The sequence below is a fragment of the Cololabis saira genome, chromosome 22, assembly GCF_033807715.1.
Source record: "Cololabis saira isolate AMF1-May2022 chromosome 22, fColSai1.1, whole genome shotgun sequence".
Taxonomy (NCBI): domain Eukaryota; kingdom Metazoa; phylum Chordata; class Actinopteri; order Beloniformes; family Belonidae; genus Cololabis; species Cololabis saira.
This window is the reverse complement of record NC_084608.1, coordinates 11,362,994-11,388,310: the sequence shown is the minus strand read 5'-3', so window position 1 is coordinate 11,388,310 and position 25,317 is coordinate 11,362,994. Positions and strand designations below refer to the sequence as shown.

Genomic DNA, 25,317 nt, shown 5'->3' with positions numbered 1-25,317 from the left:
TGCATGTTAGGTTGATTGTGGCCTGTGATGGACGCTGAAGGAAGCTGTCTGGGATCCTGGCAGATCGTCCTGACGGTGGCTGATATCTGCATCAATCAGAGCCAGTAATTACTGAGATATTACTTTTTGCTTTGGCAGATTTGAGCCTCTCAGAGGTTTACCTAGGTAACTTATCTTATCAGTCGGGATGGGAGGCTGCGAGAGAGACTCGTAAATGTTCCTGGCACCTAGTGTTGTTTTTGTCAGCCTGTTTCACTTTTAGTTTTAGTCTAGTCTTTGGGTTCAGCTATCATCTTAGTTTTTATTAGTTTTAGTCACGTTCATACTCCTTTTAGTCGTGTCAAGTTTCAGTCGACTAAAAGTCTGAGCATTTTAGTCAGAATTGTCCATTTTAGTCTAGTTTTAGTCAAAGATTGTATTTAGCCAAACCCATTTTACAATTCAAACAAGGTTATCTTATTATTACATAATTGTTACCTTATAGACTCAAGAATACATTCATTCCAGATACAGAAGACTCTAATTTGAGTTTACAACATATTTATTTTTCCTGCATTTCCCCATCTTTATCTTTTTCGACGACACATTGGGTTTTCTTTTCCACGTCTATGTAGGAAAGTGTATCCAAAGATGGATCTTCTTCTTCTTCTCCAGCCCCAGAGCAGATCCCCGTGTTTCTCTATGTAACTTTGTTTTTAATTGACGTTAACTAGAGCTCTGCGTTAACGGCATCAGCCTCTAACTCTGCAGCTGCATCTTCTGGATCTGATTCCCCGCTGCAGCGACTGGGATTGAGGACTAACGTCACCCAGCAGAACTAAAGCAGAGGAAACTACTGACAACATGGACATTAAGGATCTTTGTTGGAACATTTCATCTCGTTTTGGTCAACGAAAATTAGTCCCATTTTAGCAGAGTTTTTATTTTGTAATCAAACATTTTAGTCTCGTTTTTATTCGTCTACGATATTGCATTAAATATTTAATTATCGTTATCGTCACATGAACAGCATTTTCGTTGCGTCTGGTCTCGTTCTCGGTCCTTGTTGGCTCCTTGTTGGACCCCTGGACCCCTGGATCTCCTGACGTGCAACTTCCACTAAAGGCCACTTGAGCCCCAACATCTCAGTTGTCATGAATGTTTGTATTTACACGTGAACAGCATTTACCTGGTGAATGTTCTAACTGTAATCCTTGTTTCCACACAGCTGCCCGCCCCCCCCACCCCCCGGAGCCATGACATCCCCGGACTCTCCCCCTCTGGTCTCCCCCTCCCCGTGCCCGGCCCCCCCGCCGTCCCTGCCCTCCTCCCCGGTGCCCTCCTCCCCCGCCCCGTCCTCGTCCTCGCTGCCCGCCCCCCCCCTCGCTGCCCCCCACGGGGGAGGTGATGGTGCTGGCTCTGGGCAGGAAGAAGCAGCGGGTGCTGATCGCTCTCTCCATCCTGCCCAACCTCTTCCTGGCCTTCCTGCTCTCCTCCGACCCCCTCCTCACCCTCTCCCCCCGCCACCACTGCCGGCTGCCGGGCCCGCTGCCGTCGCCCGAGGCGCTGAACGCCTCGCTGCCCTGGGAGAAGGGGGGGCGGCCCGGGCCCGGCAGTGCCGGCGGCGGCCCGTCCCAGTGCCAGCAGTTCGTCAACGGCAGCCAGGCGGCGGTGGACTGCCAGGCCGGCTGGGACTACAACGTGACGGAGGGCTTGAAGAACAACATCGTCACGGAGGTAAAGCTGCTCCGTCTCACTCGGTCGTTCTAAACCTCACACGGGGGCCGGTTCCTCTTTCTCCGCATGTTGGTGCTGAAATGCTGAACTCTGTGTTTTTCTGAACTCTCCATCTGCGGCGGAGTCTTGCTGACCACGCAGCCTTTTGAGGAGCAACGCTCAAGTTTGACTCAGCTGCACATGTTTGTACTCAGGACGGACAAATAACCCCCCGGTGGCAGTGTGTGTGTGTGTGTGCGTGTGTGTGTGTGTGTGTGTGTGTGTGTGTGTGTGCGTGTGCGTGTGCGTGTGCGTGTGCGTGTGCGTGTGTGTGTGTAGATAGAATAATAGAATAATAGAATAATAGAATAATACTTTATTGTCAATGTACCTGGTAGGGATGGGCGGTATGGACTAAAAAATGTATCACGATAATTTCTGGCATTTATCCCGATAACGATAACAATGACGATAAAAAAATACCAATTCAACTCCATCTTTTTAACTATAAATCTATCTCGCTCTCATATCCGCCATGTTTGTTACACAAAAACGTCATAAATGGGAATTTATCTTCCTTTCTTTCTTTCTGGCTCATTTCTTTCTTTCTGGCTCATTTCTTTCTTTCTTTCTTTCTTTCTTTCTTTCTTTCTTTCTTTCTTTCTTTCTTTCTTTCTTTCTTTCTTTCTTTCTTTCTTTCTTTCTTTCTTTCTTTCTTTCTTTCTTTCTTTCTTTCTTTCTTTCTTTCTTTCTTTCTTTCTTTCTTTCTTTCTTTCTTTCTTTCTTTCAGGCTCATTTCCTTCCTTCCTTCTTTCCTCCTGCTCTCCTTCCTTCTCCCCTTTCCTTCCTTCCTTCCTTCCTTCCTTCCTTCCTTCCTTCCTTCCTTCCTTCCTTCCTTCCTTCCTTCCTTCCTTCCTTCCTTCCTTCCTACGTTGTGCGTGGATTTAACACAGAACCATAAATCAGTTTTACAGTTTTTCACAATCGTTAATACCCATTTCTCAAAACAATAACAGCTTTTTTCAAACTGAACACACAGATCTGAAAACCTCACACACAAAATGCTAAACCTGACACTCCCTTTGCAAGATGACTCTTTGCCATCAAATCTCTTACCTGTTCACAAAATGGAACTCGTGTTTTCATTTGGTACACACAGCCATTTTTTCAAATGACACACACATACCATTCATTGAGTACACACAACTAAGCATTTGTCTACACACTTCCAAGCATTTACAGCACACTTAGGTGCAAAACTGAAAACACAATTATAGAAACAGAACACACCATATGAATGACAATGACTTTGGAAAATGTGCTTTTTCTCCTTTTGTAAAATGTCTGTAGGCCTACTTTTGTATAGTCAAACATAAAACAGCACACAAATATGCAACCAAAAAAAGTTTAATTTTAGCACACACAGAACAGTACAGTACAGTACAGTAACCCCCCCTCACAAAAAAAAATTAGCCATCATGCCTCCGGTTCCTGTCAGGCCAGAGGGCCTCATCGACATCACAGGCAATGTGCTCCCTGTCTAGGCAGCGTTGGAAGAATCGCCTTGAGTGGCGAATGAAGCCCTGACAGGCCTCCACACTTACGTCGCCACAAGCCTCCTCCCTGGCCTGGAGCAGTGGGACCCGGCCCTGTGGGTTCCGTTCATACACCTTCCACCTCCATGCTGAAAAGAATTCCTCTATTGGATTAAGGAAGGGAGAGTAAGGTGGAAGAAATATAGTGGAAAAGCGTGGGTGGTCCTGGAACCACCCACGCACTAGAGCAGCCCTATGGAAACTGACATTGTCCCAGATGACAATATAATGGATCCGATGTGGGACATCCATCCGACCAGGTGGTATTAGCAGGTCATGCAGGCCGTCCAGGAAGGCAAGGAGACGGGCAGTATTATAGGCCCCTAGGTGGGCATGATGGTGGATGATGCCATGATGATACATCGTGATGTTGCCACCACGCTGGCCGGGGACCTCAACAATGGCCCGCTGGCCAATGACATTTCTGCCCCGGCGCCTCTTCTTCACGAGGTTGAACCCAACCTCATCAATGAAAATGTACTCATTCACCTCCATTGCGGTGTTTTTATACTGCAGTCCTGATTGAAAATTGCTCAACAGACCTGAAAGTTTAGAGATTTGAATATTTGTGTGTTGTAGTTTGATGCTTTGAGATTTTACTTGAGAACTGTGTGCAACAACCGAAAATTGTGTGTAGTGTTTTGACAGCAAGGTGATTTGTAATTGACATCAGAGTGTAAAGAAGGAAAGTCAGACTCTAATGCAGATAAGGGAGTGTGAAGTAGTGCCAACTTGGGTCGAGCAATTGGTACATGAAGTGAAGGTTGTGCAAATTGTGCCAAATTTTTGCTTTTTGGGTATTAGCAACTGTGAAAAACTGTAAACAAAAACGTCACCAACAGGAATTTATCGTTTTTACCGCGAGATACAAATTCTTACCGTGGGGAATTTTTTTGACGGTTTATCGTGAACGGTAAAATATCGCCCATTCCTAGTACCTGGTACAGTGAGATTGAAAGCAGCATCACCTCTCCAGTGCAAGACAAATAAGAAACAATAGTGCAAACATTAAGAAATATAAGAATATAAGAAATATAAATAATATAAAAAATATAAAAGAGGTTAAGGTGCATTTGAATAGTGAGATTCTATTTACAGATGAAAGTATTTAGTTACACATGTAGTGGAATATTGCACAGATAGAAGTATTGCACGGTAAAAAACAGTAATGAAGACATTCACGTTTTGTTCAGGGCGGTTATGTCTTTGGGGAAAAAGCTGTTTTTTTTGTGTGTGTTGACTTTGAGCAGCTAAATGAGATAACCTCGTTACGTCCCAGGCTGCGGCGGGTTTCCACTCATCCAGCAGTAGTGAACATGTCCTGGTAACGCCACAGATCTGCTGGTTTCCCCTGTTTTTAACTTGTTTTGGGACTAAGGTTGTTGTGTAAACTCCTCCTCTTCTTCTGGTGATTATAATATTCAAACACGACAGATTCAGTGACTTCCTCAGACCTTTTTCCAACAGAAACATCAGAAACAACCAGCATAATTGATGTTTATAGTTGTTCACATGAGAAACGGGTCGGAGGTTGATCCCTCTCTTATTGTTCCACACATGACCAGGTTTACACGTCACGTCGGTCCAGTTCAGCCACACACACACACACTGAGTCGTAGTTTCTTACAGCACCAATAGAAACGTGCCTGAGGTGACGGAGGTAAAGAAAGGAGGGAGTGTCGTGTTCACCTGCTCAGTGAAAAGGAAAGTAAACTCCTCTGAGGTCTTATGTAACATCTCAAACAAGCGAGTCATGCTGTCGTAACCGGAGACTCGGACGGGGCAGACGGAAACCTAGATAACCACTCCGACATGTGACGTCTTTATCTAATAAATGCTGTAAAGAAATTAGGAGCAGTTTAGGTTGAGACGGGGGGTTCCTTCTGTTTAACACAACGTTGGGTCACAGGGTGGCAGGAGAGAGGGGGGAGGGGGGTTAATTATGGTTAATTTAAGTATCTGACAAGAAACAGCTCTCTACGTTTGTGTGTTGACGTGGCCTGCAGAGACTCGTCTTCATCCACACCAGTCCTACCCGGCTCCACTCAGCGGGCTGCCAGGCCTCATTCACGTTTATTCTTACTTTTTACTCCTTTATTTATTCATCCTTTAACTCGCGTCGCTGCGTTGACCCACCAGAGCTCAGAGGAAGAGAAAAGGGAAATGTGTCTGAGATCAGAGCTTCCCGCCCCCACCTAACCGGATTACCTCTGCGACAGAAGGAGGGATGCTGCACAGACGTGAATGAAAAGAAAACGCACGGAGTTAGAGGAGCTTTTGTTTCTTCATTCCTGCTCATATGGTTCTGGCAGCACCCCCCTCTACGGATCCATGTGTGATAAACAGGGAAACCACCTCCAGACCACCTGTCGTGGGGGGTCGTGTGAAGGAGACGCTCCCCAGAACCTTCTCACATCAGGATCGTCCGACTCGTCTCCTAAACGCTCAGTTCTTCACCAGGCTGCTCATCGTCTGACCTCCGTGGGTGTTAGGCCTGCGTTGAAAAAATCGATTTCCCAATTCTAAATCGATTCTCATATTAATTCCTAAAAATCAATTCATATGTCTAAAGATCGATTTTCTTTTTTTTTGGGGGGGGGGGGGGGGTTATTTTCTTTTATTTATTTATGTATTATTTTTTTTAACAACTTTTGGTTATTTTTTTATTTATCCCCAAAAAAGGAATGTTTTGTTGGACACGAGAATAACTGGTGCCATGTTTTTTCCTTTAAATATGTTTAAAGGTATGAAAACATTAAAGTGTTAGGTTATAAGGTTATAATTGCATAAATTGTCTATATTTCATTACTTTATATACTGTCTTGGGGTTACATTTGCAAAAAATGCTAAAAACCAAATGCTCAAAAATTAAAAACCAAAATAGACCGAAAATGGAACAAATAAAAACGGAATGTGGGAAAAAATAAAACCGATTTCATCCGTCTCTGTTTGTCCTGGATCTGTTTGGTAATTCTGACCCACATGATGTTTCTGAAAGCAGTTCTATCAGCATTCTGGGAGCTGATTGGTCCTTACAGCATCATTAGCTGACAATACTTACTGTTTAATCTCAATATAATACTAGTAGTAATATTTTGCATAACTACAGTCATATAATTCATGCAACAGCTCAAAAAACAGTTTTAATAACACTAACCCAAATCAATATCGGAATCGAATCGAATCAGACCGAATCAAATCTTGATAATCGATTCTGAATCTTAAGAATCAGAATCGAATCGATTCTTGACATTTGAATCGATCCCCAGCCCTAGTGGGTGTGGTTTTATTTCTGCACCCACTGATGTGGGAGCCGCTCCATCCCTCCATCCCTCCATCCCTCCATCCCTCCATCCCTCCATTCTGTGGTATCAGGACAGCTTCCTGGTACTCCTCCCACGCCGTCGCCGCAGCGAGCTGAGGATACTTACATACTACCCAGCATTCAGCGTGTAAAAGCACACTAAGTGCTCACATTCAGCTCTAGCTGAGAAAACACAGGCTTCACTTGGACGTGGCAGGATGTTCGGACAAGAGGACGTTAAGATCTGGCTCTGATCGATGAATCCTGTCACGTCATCAGAGGCTAACCCTGTTTCATGTCTCGATGCCGGTGAAATAGTGAAACTATCGATTATGATGGAGAACTTCCCCCATCCCCAGTGCAAATAGAGCCAAGCTGCCACAAAACTTCTCCCAGCATTCCTGTCGCTGCGCTGAGCCACCGCCCATGCTGGAGTGATAGTTGTGAGGTTGTTAGCATGAACATTGACGATGGTGGTTTCACCAAACCAGTCTGGTGGGTTTCAGCACTGGTTTGTGCTCATTCCCAGAACATTCCACCCGCCTGAGCGCCGTGCGCCGGCCCTCGCCGGCCCGCTGACATCTGATACGACATGACAGGCCTTCACGCGCCACCGCAAGGATTCCACTTATGCAATGTTATAACTCCACCTCCATGGAGGCCGTTGTTTTACTCTTCAGACTGCCGTGCCAACAGAGCTCAGCTGTAAACCAGCTTGATGTGATTAAAAACTCTGATCTCTTATTTCTCTAAGTGATGAGCCCACTTTCCCTGTGGCGCTGCGTTGAACAGTCACTCGGGCTTCTGTCTCATAGTGCACGACATAAACGCACGTCAGCGTCGGCTCCTCTTACTGGGAATCACTCACAATGTTGCTAATAGTCCATAATAATTACCGTAACATCCACTGTCCTGCAGCCTGTCAGAGCCGTCATACAGGATGTAGCTCTGGCCCTGATGGGCCTGAGAGCTGCTGGACTTCTGCACATCAGTTCTTCTTCTTCTGTAAACGTTACCTCTTTGGCTCCTGAATCTGAGCAGTTAGTGGATTAGTAGCTGCTTAAATGATCTGGAGCAGCTCTCTCTTTGCTTGTTTGTTTGTTTTTTCCCTTTGTTCTCTCTTCTCTTCTTCTCTTCTCTCCCCCCTCATCCATTTCTCTCTCATTTCTTCCTGCATTAATGACTTCCTCTTTTAAACCCTTTTTTTTTCCAATAATTTTTCCTTTTTTATTTATTTAGTTTATTAATCTTATTTATTTATTTAGCTTCATTTATTGTTTTGGCTGCTGTCTCTCTCCTAAAATAACCATCCTTCCAGAGCAGTGATTCTCAGCTGGTGGGTCTGGACCCAGAAATGGGTCACAGACCTGTTTTCAGTGGCCCTGTGCCTTTAGATGATGCTAAAGTTCTCAGGGAAACCTACATCATTTTCAGCCTTTTTGGATATACTTCCCTATTTTTTCATGTACAGTATTTGCAGGAAAACCCCACCTGAGTCTGTTAGAAGTGGCTGTTGAGATGTTTTGATTGTCACATCAGCTTCCTGTTTGAAGCTTGATTAACGACTGAATAACTTCACTGCTACTGTATTTGTTAATTTAATTTAATTTGATTAGTGGACGCTCAGCTAAAGCCACATATTTTTGGAAATATTTTTCAGTTGCACTTTTTTATTTCACGTTTGTACGTGAAAACACTGTTATTCCTCTACAATCTGAGGCTTAAGCTCCACTACCTTTTCAATGAATTTGAGAACTAGAAAATTGTCTTTGATTTGGATCCCGGCTTGTGATGAAGGAGGGATGGAGGGATGAAGGGATGGCGGGCCCCGAACCCGGACCAGTGGAGAACCACTGTTCTAGAAAACCATCATCCTCATACACACCACACACGTGCACGCATACATAAACACACACGCCCACATACACGCCCACATAGAAGAAGAAATCTGATCAAAAACATTGACTTTGTTGTTTTCTACTGTTTTTTTTGTCTGTTTGTTTTCTAGTGTCCCCTCTTGTCCTGTACCTGTATGTGTTCATGATTTTGTTTCAGAAATATCTGGGGCTGGATTTACAAAACATTCTTAAGAAAAAAAGTGTCATTTTTTTCTTAAGTTCTGTCTTAAGAAGAAAAAAGAGAAGAAGTCATATTCTCCAAAAAAGCTCTTAAGTATTTTCTCAACTTCCTTCTTAAGTTTCTTCCTAAGAAAAAACTTAAGAATAAATGGTATTCTTGAAATAAAGGTTCTCAAATTTGTTCTTGACTTTTTTCTTAACTTTAAAGGGATTGTGACATGAAAAACACATTTTTCTTGATTTTTTGTGTTTTGTTGGGTGTCTTGACATCAATTACACCCAAAAAACAACGAACTTTTAACATTCAGTGTATTGTGTGCTTTCTGGGATTTTCCGCATAACTATGCAAAAACGGCGCATGTGGTTTGGTGGCGGGTCGTTACGTATAGATCCGCTAAATCACCGCCCCCTCCACCCAGCTCCCTGCCTCCTCTCCTCTCCAGTGCACCATAAAGGCTGATTTATGGTTCCGCGTTACACCGACGCAGAGCCTACGGCGTAGGGTTACGCGGCGACGCGCACCATACGCTGAACCCTACGGCGTAGGCTCTGCGTCGATTTAACGCGGAACCATAAATGAGGCTTAAGACGGAGCTGTTTACAGCCTCTTTTGTTCTAATCACCGGAGGAGAACTGCTAAGAAGACCCGCGGCCACTGACTGGACTTAAAGGGATTGTGACATGAAAAACACATTTTTCTTGATTTTTTGTGTTTTGTTGGGTGTCTTTGAAATCAATTACACCCAAAAAACAACGAACTTTTAACATTCAGTGTATTGTATGCTTTCTGGGATTTTCCGCATAACTATGCAAAAACGGCGCATGTGGTTTGGTGGCGGATCGTTACGTAACGATCCGCTAAATCACCGCCCCCTCCACCCAGCTCCCTGTCTCCTCTCCTCTCCAGCGCACCATAAAGGCTGATTTATGGTTCCGCGTTACACCGACGCAGAGCCTACGGCGTAGGGTTACGCGGCGACGCGCACCATACGCTGAACCCTACGGCGTAGGTTCTGCGTCGATTTAACGCGGAACCATAAATGAGGCTTAACACGGAGCTGTTTAGAGCCCCCTCTGTTCTAATCACCGGAGGAAAACTGCTAAGAAGACCCGCGGCCACTGACTGGACTTAAGATAAGGGGACAGTGCTGCTTGCATGCCTTTATTTTTATGATTGTTTGCTGTGCTTTTCCGTGCATGCTTCGCCTGTCGCTCCCGGCTCTCTCCGCCGCCGCTGTGAGCGTATGGCTGGAGGAGGAGGAGGTTTGGAGGAGGAGCGGCGCAATGATTGACAGGAAAGGGGGGAAAGGAAGCATTTTTCACGGCGCAAAAAAACACTGTAATAAAAAGCCAGGAAAAGAGTACTAGAGTGAAGTTTTTCTTGTTACACTCTTTTAGACACATTTGAGGGATGTTGGCCAAGACTTTTAATAGTGTTAAAAGCATGTTAAATATGATGTCACAATACCTTTAAGACAACCTTGACCTGTCTTAAAATGTCTTCTGTGAAAAGGTAAGCCTGAATGAAATGAATAATATATATAATTTTGTATACCAAGTACGTAGAGGTGCACTAAATAGAAAAACAAACATATGTAGCTTAATAAAATAAAATGAAATGAAATTCAATAGACTGATACGTTCATTTTAATACATTTATTAAAATTGTGACGGCTCTGATGTACAGGCGTACTGAATCCTTCATTTAGTATGCAGTATACAGTACATACTGATGCAGTATGTAGCATGTAGCACTTAGTATGCCATTTCGGATACAACCATACTTTAAGAAGTTCTTAAGTAGGAAAAATAAGAAATTCGTAAGAAACGGTTCTTAAGAAAATATTGAGATATTGCACTTAAGAACTTTCTTATGAACTTCTTAATTTTAGATCTTAAGACATTTCTTAAGATGGTTCTTAAGAACATATTGGTGAATCCGGCCCCTGGATCATAGATACACACTCCTGCGAGGCTGACGTGGTGACGGTCTCTGTCTTTGTGTGTTTGTGTCCAGTGGGACCTGGTGTGTGCTCAGTACTGGCTGGTCCCGGTGGAGGAGGTGTGTTTCATCCTGGGAATCCTGACGGGCTGTCTGGGCTTCGGCTACGCAGCGGACAGGTAACACACACACACACACGCACACGCACACACACACACACACACAAACACGCTGCAGACGACCTCAAAGACGCTGGATAGGTTTCAGTAATAGGTTCATTTGTGGCAACAGACATCCATGGTGTTGAATCCAATTTCTTCCTCCCTCGTTTTTCTCCCCTTCCGTTATCAGGTTAAAGTGTTTTACTCCTCCATGACACACAGAGGCAAGTACGCGCACGAGCAACGCCACGCCACAGACCTCACAATGCAATTAGCTCTCGATTTAGTGCGCCTGTTGGTGGAGAGAAGCCAAATGGCATTTCATAACGCTCTCCATCGCAGAAAGCCGTCTTTGTGTGAGAGACAAACGGCTGTTTACCCAACGAAGACAAGAGCAGTTTAACACCAGCAGCCAGGACGGAGACCGGCCTCCCAGCCTCGTTCTCCGGGTCTCAGGACCTCGGGCTCGCCAGCCAAACATCGCTGCGCCGGTCTGTGAATCTGCAGTTTTGAGGGGGGAGATGCTGCCAGTTTAATCAGCTAACAGCCCTCATTAATTTGCTGAGCTATTGAGCATAGCGTCTGTTAGTTAAGACTAGTGAGTTAATGCTGCCTCTGGGGGACAAGGAAGATGCTGCGTGCAGGGAAATGCAGAAAGCCGCTGCGCCCCACGCAGCTGGAGCTGGCTGATCTTCCTGCTGATTTATGGCCGTTATTGATCACGTATCCCTGACACTTCAACGGTTTAGTAGATGCACTTGGAATTTCAGCCAATATTTCTGACCAAAGTTTTGCTTTTTGACAGTTTGTGTTAATAAATGAAGATCATTTATTTCAATGTAGTGTCTGCACACTAGTGTTGTCCCGATCGATCATTTTCAAAACATCGGTATCGGCCAAAAAAGTATCGGGACACACCTAGTTATTAATGTTTTTAATATATATGAAATCGTTTTATATATCGTTGCATTTAACGTCACTTCCGCCCGAAATAAGCGAAACTAACATGGTTTACATGTTTGAATTGTGAAATGTTATATATGTTCATGTTCATTAAGCTGCTGCTATTCATTTCATGCCATTCAGAATGTTGCACTAAGGTTAAGCCAGTATTTTAATTTTCTTGTGTTTGTGAGTTTGACTGGATGTCATTCAACTACCTCTTTTGAAGTTAAATTTATTGATTTTTGTGATTGCACTATTCTGCACTTTTTGTTTTAGTTTACAATTTCATGTTTTTACATTTTGTGGCACCAGAGCTGATGAGCTTTGTTGAAATATATGTCCATGTCGTTCTCCAATGGACAATAAAAGAAACTTGGGATCATTTGAGTTTTAGTCCTTTTTTTTCTTTTTTTTTTTTTTTTAAATTCATTGCCAAAATGTATCTGATCGGGAAAAAGTATCGGAAATGTATCGGGAGCCAAAAAAAGTGATCAGCTGATACTCAAACTCAAGTGTTCGGGATCGGATCGGGAGTTAAAAAATCCTGATCGGGATAACCCTACTGCACACGCATTAAAAAAGAAATCTGATTTCAAATCTCATTTTAGGAGTAGTCAGAGCTGTGAAAGCTGAAAGAAGTTTTGAACTCTAAAGTGTGAACATTTTTCTGGCTCTGTGTTTGTGTCTAAGCGTGGGAGTTGCTGCTTGTACGTTAAAAGCGATAGTGCTCTTGTTCCGGTTCAGGTGTCAGGTTAACCCGGCACCTCTGTTTCCTGCAGGCTGGGCCGGTCCAAGACCCTGCTGACCTCCCTGACCCTGTCGGTGGTGTTCGGGGTGCTGGTGTGTGTGTCTCCGTACGCCTCCATCTTCATCGTCATGCGCTTCTGCCTGGCTGCTGCCAGCGCCGGCGTCTATCTCACTCTGTACATCTCACGTGAGTATCTCTTGTTTGTGTTCTGTTGCTGTTAAAAGAACGGGTCCCGCGGGTCTCGTTATTTTTGATTTTCATGGTGCATCATTTGTAGTTGGAGTCTCGACCGGGATCTTTGCAAACTCTCACAGGGACTGAATGTAATGGTTCTGGATTTAACACTTCCTGTGCTTTTCCTGGTCGCAGCAGTGAGTCGTAACACTCAAACACGCGTCAAACATTACGACTGCAGGGCGACTGAAAGTAGGGCTGCTGCTATCGAATATTTTAGTAATCGAGTATTCTACTGAAAATTCCATCGATTAATCGAGTAATCGGATAAAACATATTTTTGTTTAGTTAAAGAGCAATTATAAATATAAATACAATGTTAGATGTTAATTGACATCACTAAGACTACTAAGACAATTATATAATCCAGTAGGTTCATTGCTGTGCATTTAAAAACCCTGAACTTACATCAGTTGACCAAATTCACTGCCGTCACTCAAATAACTAAGGATCTTACCAAGAAATGTTCTTATTTCTAACCTAAAAATGCCATTACACCTGATAACACACATCACTTAAAAGATTAAGTGTTTTTCCCACGTGTTTCAATTGAACTTTCATTTGTGTCAAGCACATTTTAAGTTCTAGTTAAGTTTTAAGTTAAAGTATAAGATTTTGAGTTTTGGCAGTGTTCAAAATAAAATGATGAGACCTGCTGTATTGGAGCACATTAGGCACCAGTGCTGCTTGATGTTTTATCCATGAATGACTACAGAGCTAAAATTGAAAACTACTCAGTTAGCTTCATTACGTTTTTATTTTTCTGACATTTTCTGCCTTTTCTTTTAGTTAAAACTGTAGCGGGAACAGATGTTTAGAGGAACCTATGTATGTACCGGGTTAGAGGGGGAACTTATAGGAGAACGGACCAGAAGAATATAGAGTGGATTGAAAATAAAAGTTAAGCACTGAGCTACATGTGTCTCCCATCTGGGCCATTGCAGACTGTCTGAGCACATAGATATATAATATATCTATGCCTGAGCATGGCATGTTACTAAAACCAAACATATCCGCCTCTTTCTTCTTCCTTTACGTGCGCTGCGTCAGCGCGTTGTGCCGCATTAAACATAGTCCGGGTTAAATACCTGCTTTGAGCTGCAAAATTAAACGATTCCTCGAGGCAGAGAAAATTCCTCGATCATTTTTTGTAATCGAATTACTCGAATTATTCGAGGAATCGTTTCAGCCCTAACTGAAAGGCTCTGAAGGGGATGAATGTGTGTCAGTTACCTGAGTGAGACGCCCTCGTGCTGGTGGTTTACAGAGCCAGGTTTCCGCTCATGTTCTCGGTGGTTAGCAGTGTTAGCGGTGGTTAGCGGTGGTTAGCGGTGAACCTCAGGGGGAGCAGAAGTGGATGCTTTGATCGACACATCAAACCAGAGATGTTCTATAAACGAGACAGCCCACTACGGTTGGGTTTCCTGTATCTGTGTCACGTAGGTTTCCCCACTGCCCCGCCCCTTTAGGAGACTAACAGCAGGTCCTGAGTCTATTGAGTCCTGTGGGAAAAGTGAACGTGAGCACAGATTATTACCTATTCCTTCGCCCCATAGTAACTTAAGTAAACATGGGTAACATTTTTCAAAAGCCACAAACCTTCTGAACATTCTGACACCAAGATGTCGATTTTGAGACCGACAGATTAGGAGAAAATGAACTTTGTTTGACACCTGTCTCTGTCTGAGCAACACTCTTGTGAGATTTGGCTCTCATAGCTAATAATATAATATAATATAATAATAATACATAGCTCTGCTCAGTCGTCGGTCACTGCAGAACTGCCAACATCGTTTTCCCATCGGATAAAATGAAGTTTAAATAAAGTTATATAAAGTTTAAAATAAAAATTGCTTCTTTGCTTAATAATACTGTTATTGTTATTATTGAAGTCTTTTTGGAAGGGAAAAAAAATATTAGACTGATCCGATGATCTTGTACTGGGTTGATATCAGATAAAGCAGAGCAGATAGAAGGCGGCAGATAAAAGGTAGCAGATAAAAAAAAACGAGCGGCAAAAAAAGGCGCAAATATTAAAGTTGTACTGTATCTAGTGTTGTATGTTCCAAAACGAGGGGCGAGCAGGCCCACTTAGGAGACAGGAAGAGTATACCATTTCATACCATTGGCAGTAACGGTAACGCGCTATCTTCTGTATAGAGTATGTTTGATCAAACGCCAGAGTTGAGTCACGTGTCGACTTTTGCACCGTAGAGCCACGGCGTCCGTCTCTCGTTCTGCTCAGATGAACAAATGTGTTTCGGTCACGTGTCCCGGTCGTCCTGATCGATCGTCCTGATCGTCCTGATCGTCCAGCACAGACTGAGACGTCGCTCAGCCTCATAAAGTTGTTGCACTTCATTCCAGGAGTTCAGATAAAATTGATATTAAATTTGTCACTTTTATCTTATTTCATACATTTGAATTTGTTAAAATGGTTATTGGTGCAAATAATGTGCTGACGTGAAAACAGACCACGTAGATTACAAATCCTCTCTGGGTTGATCAGGATTGATTAGGAGATAGTGATCAGTAGAGGTTGATCAGTAGAGATTGATCCGGAGATACTGATCAGTATAGATTGATCAGTAGAGATTGATCAGTAGATACTGATCAGTACAGATTGATCAGGAGAGGTTGATCAGGAGATACTGATCAGTACAGATTGATCAGGAGAGGTTGATCAGTACAGATTGATCAGGAGATACTGATCAGTATAGATTGATCAGGAGAGGTTGATCAGGAGATACTGATCAGTACAGATTGATCAGGAGAGGTTGATCAGTACAGATTGATCAGGAGATACTGATCAGTATAGATTGATCAGTAGAGATTGATCAGGAGATACTGATCAGTACAGATTGATCAGGAGAGGTTGATCAGTACAGATTGATCAGGAGATACTGATCAGTATAGATTGATCAGTAGAGATTGATCAGGAGATACTGATCAGTACAGATTGATCAGGAGAGGTTGATCAGTACAGATTGATCAGGAGATACTGATCAGTATAGATTGATCAGTAGAGATTGATCAGGAGATACTGATCAGTACAGATTGATCAGGAGAGGTTGTTATGGAGGACGGGTGCATCATTGGTGACAGCTGCTGTGGTGTGGGTCCTGCAGGTCTGGAGCTGTGCGAGCCGGCTCTCCGCCTGGTGGTGACGATGCTGGCGGGGCTGACGACGGTGTCGGGAGAGCTGCTGCTGCTGGCCGTGGCGCTGGGCTGCCAGTCCTGGAGGGGTCTGCTGGGAGCCGGGGCCGCTCCTCTCACGCTGTTCCTCAGCTACGGGTACGCACACGCCTCCACATTTCCATTCTTTTATGTATTTATCGCTCCAGAAAGAAGGGAGCTGATGCCAGCTGGCTGCCAGAGGGCTTTGTCAGATTGTATTGATCCACTCGTCACATTGAGCCTCTTTGCTCACGCTAGGAAGCATTAGGACTACTTTGTCCTGATCGCTGCTGCACGGCTGGACCACACCTCTGTCTCAAAATCCAAATTAAAAGTGATTATAGCAAGATTACCAGCAGTGAACTGCGGTTTTAATAAGAAAGGATTAAAGAAAGCTGCTACTTTGTGACCCAGAATGTTTATTCTTCACGCCGAAATAACAAATCTGGACTCGAACAGCAAAATCTTGATTCCTTTTCATAAATACGACTCTGGGTAAAGGTTGTTCGTGCTTTTCCTTTCCTGCAGCATTCCCGGGGTGTTCCCAGAGTCTCCCCGCTGGCTCCTGCTGTCGGAGCGATCTGCAGACATGAACGCCTTCAGCGAGAGGAGGAACTCCACCAGAGACGTGAGGGATGACGAGAGCTTCACAGGTGCGTCCGGTGAGCGTCTGGAAGCAGGAGCAGCGACCTCTCGGCCGGAGCCGTGCGGCCGCTGTCATGCAGGGTTATGAAGGCGGCTTGTCCCCACGTGGGAGTGGAGTTAAAATGAAGGAGAGTAAAACCGGAGCGGGGCGTTAACTGGCCTCTGCAGATGTTTGCGTGCAAATCTACTTCCTGGATCGTGAGGAGTGAAAACCCGAAACAATCCAGCTCCGTAGCAGTTTGGATCAGTCCTGGTGTTTTTAACTGGGAAATTAACTCGTATCCCCTTATTTACCAAATATTGGACAGGGAGCACCTCTATTACCTTTTTTTCTTTTTAAATGTCTCATCAGTTCACAATCACATCTTGTAGCTATGAGAAGTTAATGATTTATAACTTTAATAGGTGATGTTTTGTTCTTTTTTGTTTGACAGGAAGATTTGAATACATTTTATCAGAGTTATCATCATTTATTTAGTAAATCTACTCTACAAAAGGGAGATAAGTTAAGAACACATCAGGACGATGGAAACCTCGTGGTTCGACACACTTACTTTGATTATTTGATTATATCTGCCTGTATCATAAGAGATGCTGCAGTGGTGTTGGTTGGTCCATTTAAGCGTCTGTAAGATCAACGACATTAGCTTCTCTTAAATCATAATTCATCCAATCTCGTCCTGTAGTTCATTTGAAGTCCATAAGTCAATCGCTTTCAAGTGGAATGCAGAAATGAAGGCTTTTTCAACACTTTTGCGTGTTATTTGTCGTCTTCCAGGAAGAAATGTGGTAGAAAACTACTTAAATCAGCGGTTCCCAACCTTTTTTCCTTGTTCCGCCCCTACTTGTGTCTAAGACCAGCCGGGCCCCCCCGACCCGTACGTACTAGCAGCAAAAGAGTAAAGTTATTCGTTACAAACCTTTAATTGAAAAAATTAATTAGTTAATTATGTTTTTTTGATACATTTCTCTTTGGTTTACCCTGTACTTTGTTTTTCTCACCTTCCTTTTGTGTCACCAATGTATAAAATACACACAAAAAATAATTGCAAGGACATACAAATATTTCTGAAAAATGTCTATTTTAATTGAGAGCAAATTTTTTTTAAACATTTTTCCTTTAACAACCTGTCGGAGTAGTAGTATGATTAAATGTTATATGATGATATAATAATACGTTTTTAAGTTTTTATCCTGATAAAAAAAAATTATAAAATGACCAAAATATATTTCTAAGTGGGTTTATTCAGACTTGGATTACATATTCCATTAGGTGTGTTATTATGATTTTTTTTATTTATTTAACATGTGCAAATATAATTTTTACACCTGCATATCCTCAAAGCAGACAAAGTTTCGCTCCCCCCCCAGAGATCTCTGGGTTGGGAGATCTCAGGTTGGGAGACACTGACTTAAATGATCCTCGTAGACTAACATTTAAACATCCGGTGAAGTCTAATCAGTAAAAGCCGTGTTTAATATCCAAGTAGGAGTCTCTTCACGTGCGCGGTGTAAAGACGGCAGCACTTAGTTGACAAGGAGCTGGTAAACAATAACAAAACACCCGTCTGAGTGTGTGAGCTGAAGACTGAGTGTCTGTTTGTCTGCGGCAGAGCTGGAATCAGAGGCAGCCCCGTCCTCACGGCCCCACCTGTCCTTCCCAGAGCTCTTCCACAGCAGGAACATCTGGAAGAACATGTGTGTGCTCGGCTTCACCTCGTAAGTCCTCCCACTTCCTCATGTTTGCACAGCGCTTTGTTTACCGACGTGATGCTGGTGTGAGCTCTTATTTCCTCCTGGAATCCACCTTACCCTGGTGTTTTCTATTTAAACCCTTCGTGTTCTCTCACTCTCCGTCCCCTCTGCCCTTCCTCCCTCAGATTCATCTCTCACGGCATTAGTCACTGCTACAGCTCTTTCCGAGGTGACGTCAGAGGCACGGCCCCCAGCTTCTACTGGACGTACCTCCTGTCTGTGTGCGCCGGAGGCTGCGCCTGGCTGTCGCTTTGGGCGACCGTGGACCGGTGCGGCCGCCGCGGCATCCTCCTGTTGTCCATGACGATGACGGGCCTGGCCTCGCTGATCCTCCTGGGACTCATGGAGTGTAAGTGGGGCTTCAGCCGGCAGCAGGGACCTTTGGGGAGGTTTCTACACGTAGATCCAGACTCAGACAGAGAGAGCTATTAATAGATTTCCCCAACAAGGTGGACAGAGTCTCTCTGTATGTCACCATAAATGATTCAATGAGGTTAAAGTCTCGTTTCCTTTAATCCCAGCCGCAGTGAATACACATTTGAGTTAGTTTTCTGATGTTAAACCGTCATGTGTCACATTGAATCCATGTCTCGTGCATTATGATGTCGACTAAACCGGTCAGCTCTTCCCACAGACAAACTCCGACCTACGTGTCATTGTTTTTTTCCACAAACTCGAGTCCCAGTTGCGTGGATCTTGGTCTCCCCCTGGTGGCCGACCAGGAGCACTGCTCCCCGTTTATGTAGGACACTGCGGGGACACCAAAGTCAAAGCTGTCAGGCACTGGGAATAAACCGTGCACCGAAGGCTGGCGGGGGGGTAATTTACAGGTTGAATCAGGGTTTTTTAGCTAGAAGATAGTATCAGTCTGGATCCGGGGAAACTCGGTGATGCATAACCACTTATGTTTGTCCCCGTTAGATCTCAGTGAGACGGCCATCACGGTTTTCTCAGTGCTGGGTCTCTTCTCCTCCCAAGCCACGGCCTCCATCTGCATCCTCTTCACGGCAGAGATCATGCCCACCATCATCAGGTAACACCAGTATCCAGAGTTCGTTACACAGAAACACAGAACAGTATAGAGAAGTAGAAACGGACTGAAGTCCACATGAAAGATGAGAGAACTAATAAGAACATGAAAAATGCAGCAAGTCCAGAGGAAGGGGAGGAGATTTCCATTAGTATGTATTAATAATGAGGAAGAAAATATCAGAGAGGATGAAAAAAACCTGATTAAATAGAATTACTCTTAAAATTTTACAAGTACTTCACATTTGTTCATATTTAAACGAAATAAGGGGTCAGAATAGTGTGATTTACACCAGTGACTCCCAAAATATGCACTGCAATCGCAAAGACAGGGACTGAAACAGTTGTCCCTGATGATGTTTGGTTTTTCCAGGGGAGAAATCAGATGTCAAAGCTACTTTATAACCAGTATGAGAACACTGGTGAGGTTCCAGCACTGCCACCTGCTGACGTCATACCCTCCTAGTACTGGGTTATGTGCTGTAATACGGGCGCTGGGGCAGGAGGGGGCGCCCGTGGGGGCCGGTGCACCACCAAGCTTTGCCTTGAATCATGCTTTTCAGCCTCAGCCTCAGCCTCAGTTTGGTAGCATTAAAACCGCCTAACATGACTTCTTTCATGCACATTTACAACGTTTTCAGTGACAGAGTCAGTTTTAAATAGACTAAAGTAACACATGAATTCAATTAAATTCAATTTTATTTACAGTGGGGCAAAACGGTATTTAGTCAGCCACCAATTATGCAAGTTCTCCCACCTAAAAAGATGAGAGAGGCCTGTAATTTTCATCATAGGTAACTTCAACTATGAGAGACAGAATGGAGGGAAAGAATCTAGGAAATCACATTGTAGGATATTTTCCTGAATTAATTGGTAAATTTATCGGTAAAATAAGTATTTGGTCACCTAAAAACAAGCAAGATTTCTGGCTTTCACAGACCTGTAACTTCTTCTTTAAGAGGCTCCTCTGTCCTCCACTCGTTACCTGTATTAATGGCACCTGTTTTAACTAGTTATCAGTATAAAAGACACCTGTTTTAACTGGTTATCAGTATAAAAGACACCTGTCCACAACCTCAAACAGTCACACTCCAAACTCCACTATGCCCAAGACCAAAGAGCTGTCAAAGGACGTGATAAAACTAAATTGTAGACCTGCACCAGGCTGGGGAGACTGAATCTGCAATAGGTAAGCAGCTTGGTGTGAAGAAATCAACTGTGGGAGCAATTATTAGAAAATGGAAGAAATACAAGACACTGATAATCTCCCTCCATCTGGGGCTCCAAGATCTCACCCTGTGGGGGAAAAATGATCAAGAACGGTGAGTAAAGATCCCAGAACCACACGGGGGACCTAGTGAATGACCTGCAGAGAGCTGGGACCAAAGTAACAAAGGAACCATCAGTAACACACTACGATCAGGGACTCAGATCCTGCAGTGCTTGTACTGGCTTAAGCCAGTACATGTCCAGGCCCGTCTGAAGTTTGCTAGAGAACATTTGGATGATGCAGAAGAGGATTGGGAGAATGTTATATGGTCAGATAAAACAATTTTTGGTAGAAACCAAACTTGTCGTGTTCGGAGGAGAAAGAAATCTGAGTTGCATCCAAACAACACCAAACCTACTGTGAAGCATGGAGGTGGAAACATCACATATGATGGGATTTTGAGTGAAAACCTCCTTCATCAGCAGGGCATTGAAGATGAAACGTGGCTGGGTCTTTCAGCATGACAATGATCCAAACACATCGCCCGGGCAACGAAGGAGTGGCTTCCTAAGAAACATTTCAAGGTCCTGGAGTGGCCTAGCCAGTCTCCAGATCTCAACCCCATAGAAAATCTTTGGAGGGAGTTGGAAGTCCGTGTTGCCCAGCGACAGCCCAGAAACATCACTGCTCTAGAGGAGATCTGCACGGAGGAACAGTGTGTGAAAACCTAGTGAAGACTTACAGAAAACATTTGACCTCTGTCATTGCCAACAAAGGGTATATAACAAAGTATTGAGATGAACTTTCCACTTTTCATCCAACAAATCCACTTTTCATCCGGTCAAACACCATAAAATTATACGATTTAATCAAATTCAAGACAGCAATAACAATGTACAAGGCACACAACCAGATGCTCCCACATTGTGTCCTGGAGTTCTTCCAGGTGAGGGAAAGCAGGCACAACCTAAGGGGCTATGGCATTTTTGAATGGAAATGGCCAAGAACAAAAAAAATGTCAAGGTGTATCAGTGTCGAAGGGGTGAAACTATGGAACCGCCTGGATGAGGAACTAAAAAAAAGTAGCTCAATTTACAAATTAAAAAAAAATTATAAATCTAAAATAATAGATAAATATAGAACACTATTATAAATTATCTTCATATTAAACTTTCTAAATTATGCAACTTTCCTCCTGAAGCTGTCCTCAATCGTGAGTGACCACATTTATTTTCTTCTCTTCTTTGTTCATTTTCTTTGTTTTGTTCGTTCGTTTCGTTTTCTTTCTATTAGTATCTTTTTGTTTCTGAAGTCTGCCTTTTGTTGAAAAGGATAGGCAAAATAAGCCATGAGGCTTCAGCCTATACCTTTTTGGTCAAAAAAAAAAAAAAAAAGGAAATGTGTACATACCGTAGATGACCATTTAGTAGCCCGGGCGTTTAATATGCTAAATCCACTTGGACCCCAGGCGTTTATAAGAACCAGGCGGGTATTTGCACCAGGCTACAATTTATTTTTGCAATGAGCAGCACCAGACCATTACTTACAAAGAACATATGAGATCACCATAGTACCACTGGAACTAAAATTGTACACACTGTACACAACACAACACCTCACGACGAGCTCCCGAGAGCATGCACAATCTCTGATGTTACGTCAAAAACTATTATTTGTAGTTTAAGTTTTGCAAATTCACATTACAAATCATGTTTTAATAGCAAAAAAAAAGAGCGCATTTCCACGTACGGTGCGGGTCGCCGCGTACCCTGCACCGTAGGCTCTGCGTTGGTGTAACGCGGAACCATAAATCCGCCTTCTGTGTGTGCGCTGTCTGCTCTTCAGAAAACCTCTTTTTTCTCTTCTCATTTTGTTGGGACGCCGGGTTCCTCCGCCAAGACACAACTTTTGTGGTACGCGTTCTTTGTTGTGTCTAAAAATGATTCGCAGTGCACACACCCAATCAGAAACGGTACAGATATTTTGGGATTTTAATATATAAAAAAATAAAATTATAAATAATAAAGAATCCCCATAACCTTTGATCGGGTGGGCACACACGGAGCTGATCAGAGCAGTATGAACGATACTGTACACAATACAATGCAAATACAGTGTTATTACCAGGTTATTACCGGTAGTCGCCCGGGCGTTTAATTGAACCGGCGTTTATTATGCCAAATGGGCTCGGCTATTAGAGCACAGGCGCGTATTTGCGCGCGGGCGACTATTTGGTCATCTACGGTATATACAATATATATATTTATACCTGTGTGTATACATATACAGTGTGTATATGCAAACATCTTAAAATGTAAATGACCAAAACAAAATAAACTAAACTAAACTAAAACTTTTGTTATTGACCAAATACTTATTTTCCACTTTAATTAGCAAATACATTCTTTAAAAATCCTACAATGTGATTTTCTGGATTTTTTTTACATTTTGTCCCTCATAGTTGAGATACACCTATGATGAAAATTACAGACCTCTCTAATCTTTTTAACTGGGAGAACTTGCACAACTGGTGTCTGACTAAACACTTGTTTGCCCCACTGTAATTAGTGTCTTTTACAACAGAAGTTGTCTCTAGGATCTTTCCAGAGACCCTGGAGACCAGTCCGGGGTGAGATAATGAATGTGAGGTTATGTGTGTGTGCAGGGGCAGCGGCGTCGGCGCCGTGCTGGCCCTGGGCTGCGTGGGCCGCCTCAGCTCCCCGATCATGGACCTGCGGAACCACTACGGCTACTTCCTGCACCACGTGATCTACTCCTCGCTGGCCCTGCTGGCCGTGCTGTCCATCCTGCTGCTGCCCGAGAGCAAGAGGAAGCCGCTGCCGCAGACGCTGACCGACGGGGAGCAGTACCGCCGCCCGCCGCTGGGCCGCCGGAGGCGGGACAACGTGCCGCTGCTGGCCACGCCCAACCCGGAGACCTAAAGGGACCCCGGCGGTGGAAGGGACGGCCTTCAGACATCCACACACGCCACGCTCACGCCGAGGAGGAGAGACGAAGCAATACAGAGACTCTGAGGGACGAAGGGAGAGAAAAGGGCTGCGGCAGGTCAAAGACGGCGATGACGGTGACTGTAGGCTTCCTAACATATCATCCTCTAGTCATTCCAGACGCCGGCGGGCGGGGGGAGCCGCCGGCTTCACACCCGTCTGATTCCTGCCATTTAGATTTGTGTTAAGGTGCTTCTGAATTCACGACCTGTCCTCATCTTTAGTAGCGGGTAGCCCCCCCCCCCTTCCTCCTCCTCCTCTCCTCCGATATGAGACACCAGCAAACACTGCTGCACGCCTTCCTCCATCCTCCCCGTCTATTGTCCAGACCACAACCCTCCAAGAGCATTAGCCAATCATCATTCTTCTGCGTTGGCTGCATGCAGCGACACGGTTAAGTGCTCAGAGATGTACGAAGTCTTGTACGACTCACTGTGATGTTCGTTGAAAAGCAGAAGAACCGTCCCACCAACGGAGGACTGCAGCTCCTGGACACCTGGGAGATTTTTAAGGGTCATTTTGGGGGGTCAACAGTTGTAAATACTTGATTTCTTTCACTTCTTTGGTTGTCTGAATCGTATTTAGAGCAGACTCTGCGGCTGAAACGTCACAGAACAGTATGCTATGCAGTTAGGAGGCGGCGCAGAGCACTTTAAATCTCTTGTTTTTTAAAGTTACAGGTGGGTAGATGGACGTCAGAAGGGACAGTTTTATGGCTCAAGCTGGTATGAATATTTGGATCAGAAGATTAGAGAGCTGGTTAAATCCAGTTACTGAATGTGGCCTGGAGCCGGCAATATTTATCCCTTATTTATGTCACTACGACGCAGAATCACTTATAAGTTATCCTGAGGCCTGGAATCATCCAGTATTAGGCTAGAAATGGCGTTTGACACAAACTTTCCACTCTGATGTCACTGATGGATTAACTGAAGCTGTTAATCATCACAGGGCTCCCGTCTGCGTTTGGAGGCAGTGAAGGGCTTGTTTTTATTCTTCCTGTAAGTCCTCAGAAGCGTATGTATCCTCAATACCTCTGCAGAAGGCCGGCGCCAGCTGGAGGACGAGAGACGGGTATGAATAAGTTAGCGTGCAAGCATAGACGACGACTTGGCTCATGTGCCAGAGCCTGACGGCTCGTGTTTTAGCTGAATGTGTGTGGATGCTGGACTGAAGGGCCCGATGAGCGCGCTCCGTGCACGGGAGCTGACGAGGGCTCCAGAGCTCCAGGTGAACCACTGATTCCTCCTGTTTGTTTGTTTTTAAAACCCCAACCACACGTCAGTGTGAGCGTGTACGGTAGCGTGTGAGGATACGTGTTGGTCCTCATGTTTTCTCTGGTGCGTGAACGAGGCGGGAGACGAGGGTTAATCACTCATCTCTGCGAAGAAGAAAGACAATTTCCTCTCCACGCCGAAGGCGTGCGGTAGACCTGTTTCTTTTATTTAAATTCCCTCTGTATGTTGCACTCAACCAGTCTAACACTTATACGCTGATAGTACGACCTTGCCTTGAGTATTATTATGTCTGACAAACACTGACGTTCAACGATGAGCGTGATGCGGTTAACTCTAGCTGGATCTGACGCTAAATAAAACTCTAGTAAACAACAAATGAGTGTTTACTGTGTGAAAACATGAAACCTTGTTGTTTTCCCCGTCTCTCCTTACTTTCTCCTCTCCATCCTCTGCTTCCATGGGCCATCCTTTTCCTCTCCCAGACGTGTTTATCCTGAGTCTGTCGGTTGTTTTTGTCCTTTCTCCTCATTCCAGGTCTTCACGGTGTTTGTGT

General features: G+C 44.1%; 1 protein-coding gene across 1 annotated transcript; it reads left to right on the top strand.

Annotated features, from left to right (window-relative positions):
* Nucleotides 1–1,220: 1,220 nt before the first annotated feature.
* On the top strand, nt 1,221–24,872 carry slc22a17 (solute carrier family 22 member 17). Its single transcript, XM_061713539.1, is given in 10 exon segments — nt 1,221–1,355; nt 1,357–1,716; nt 10,690–10,793; nt 12,500–12,654; nt 15,831–15,996; nt 16,408–16,532; nt 18,138–18,243; nt 18,405–18,628; nt 19,201–19,312; nt 23,184–24,872. Coding segments are annotated over 10 exon segments (1,749 nt in total). The 5' UTR covers nt 1,221–1,235; the 3' UTR covers nt 23,461–24,872.
* Nucleotides 24,873–25,317: the final 445 nt, after the last annotated feature.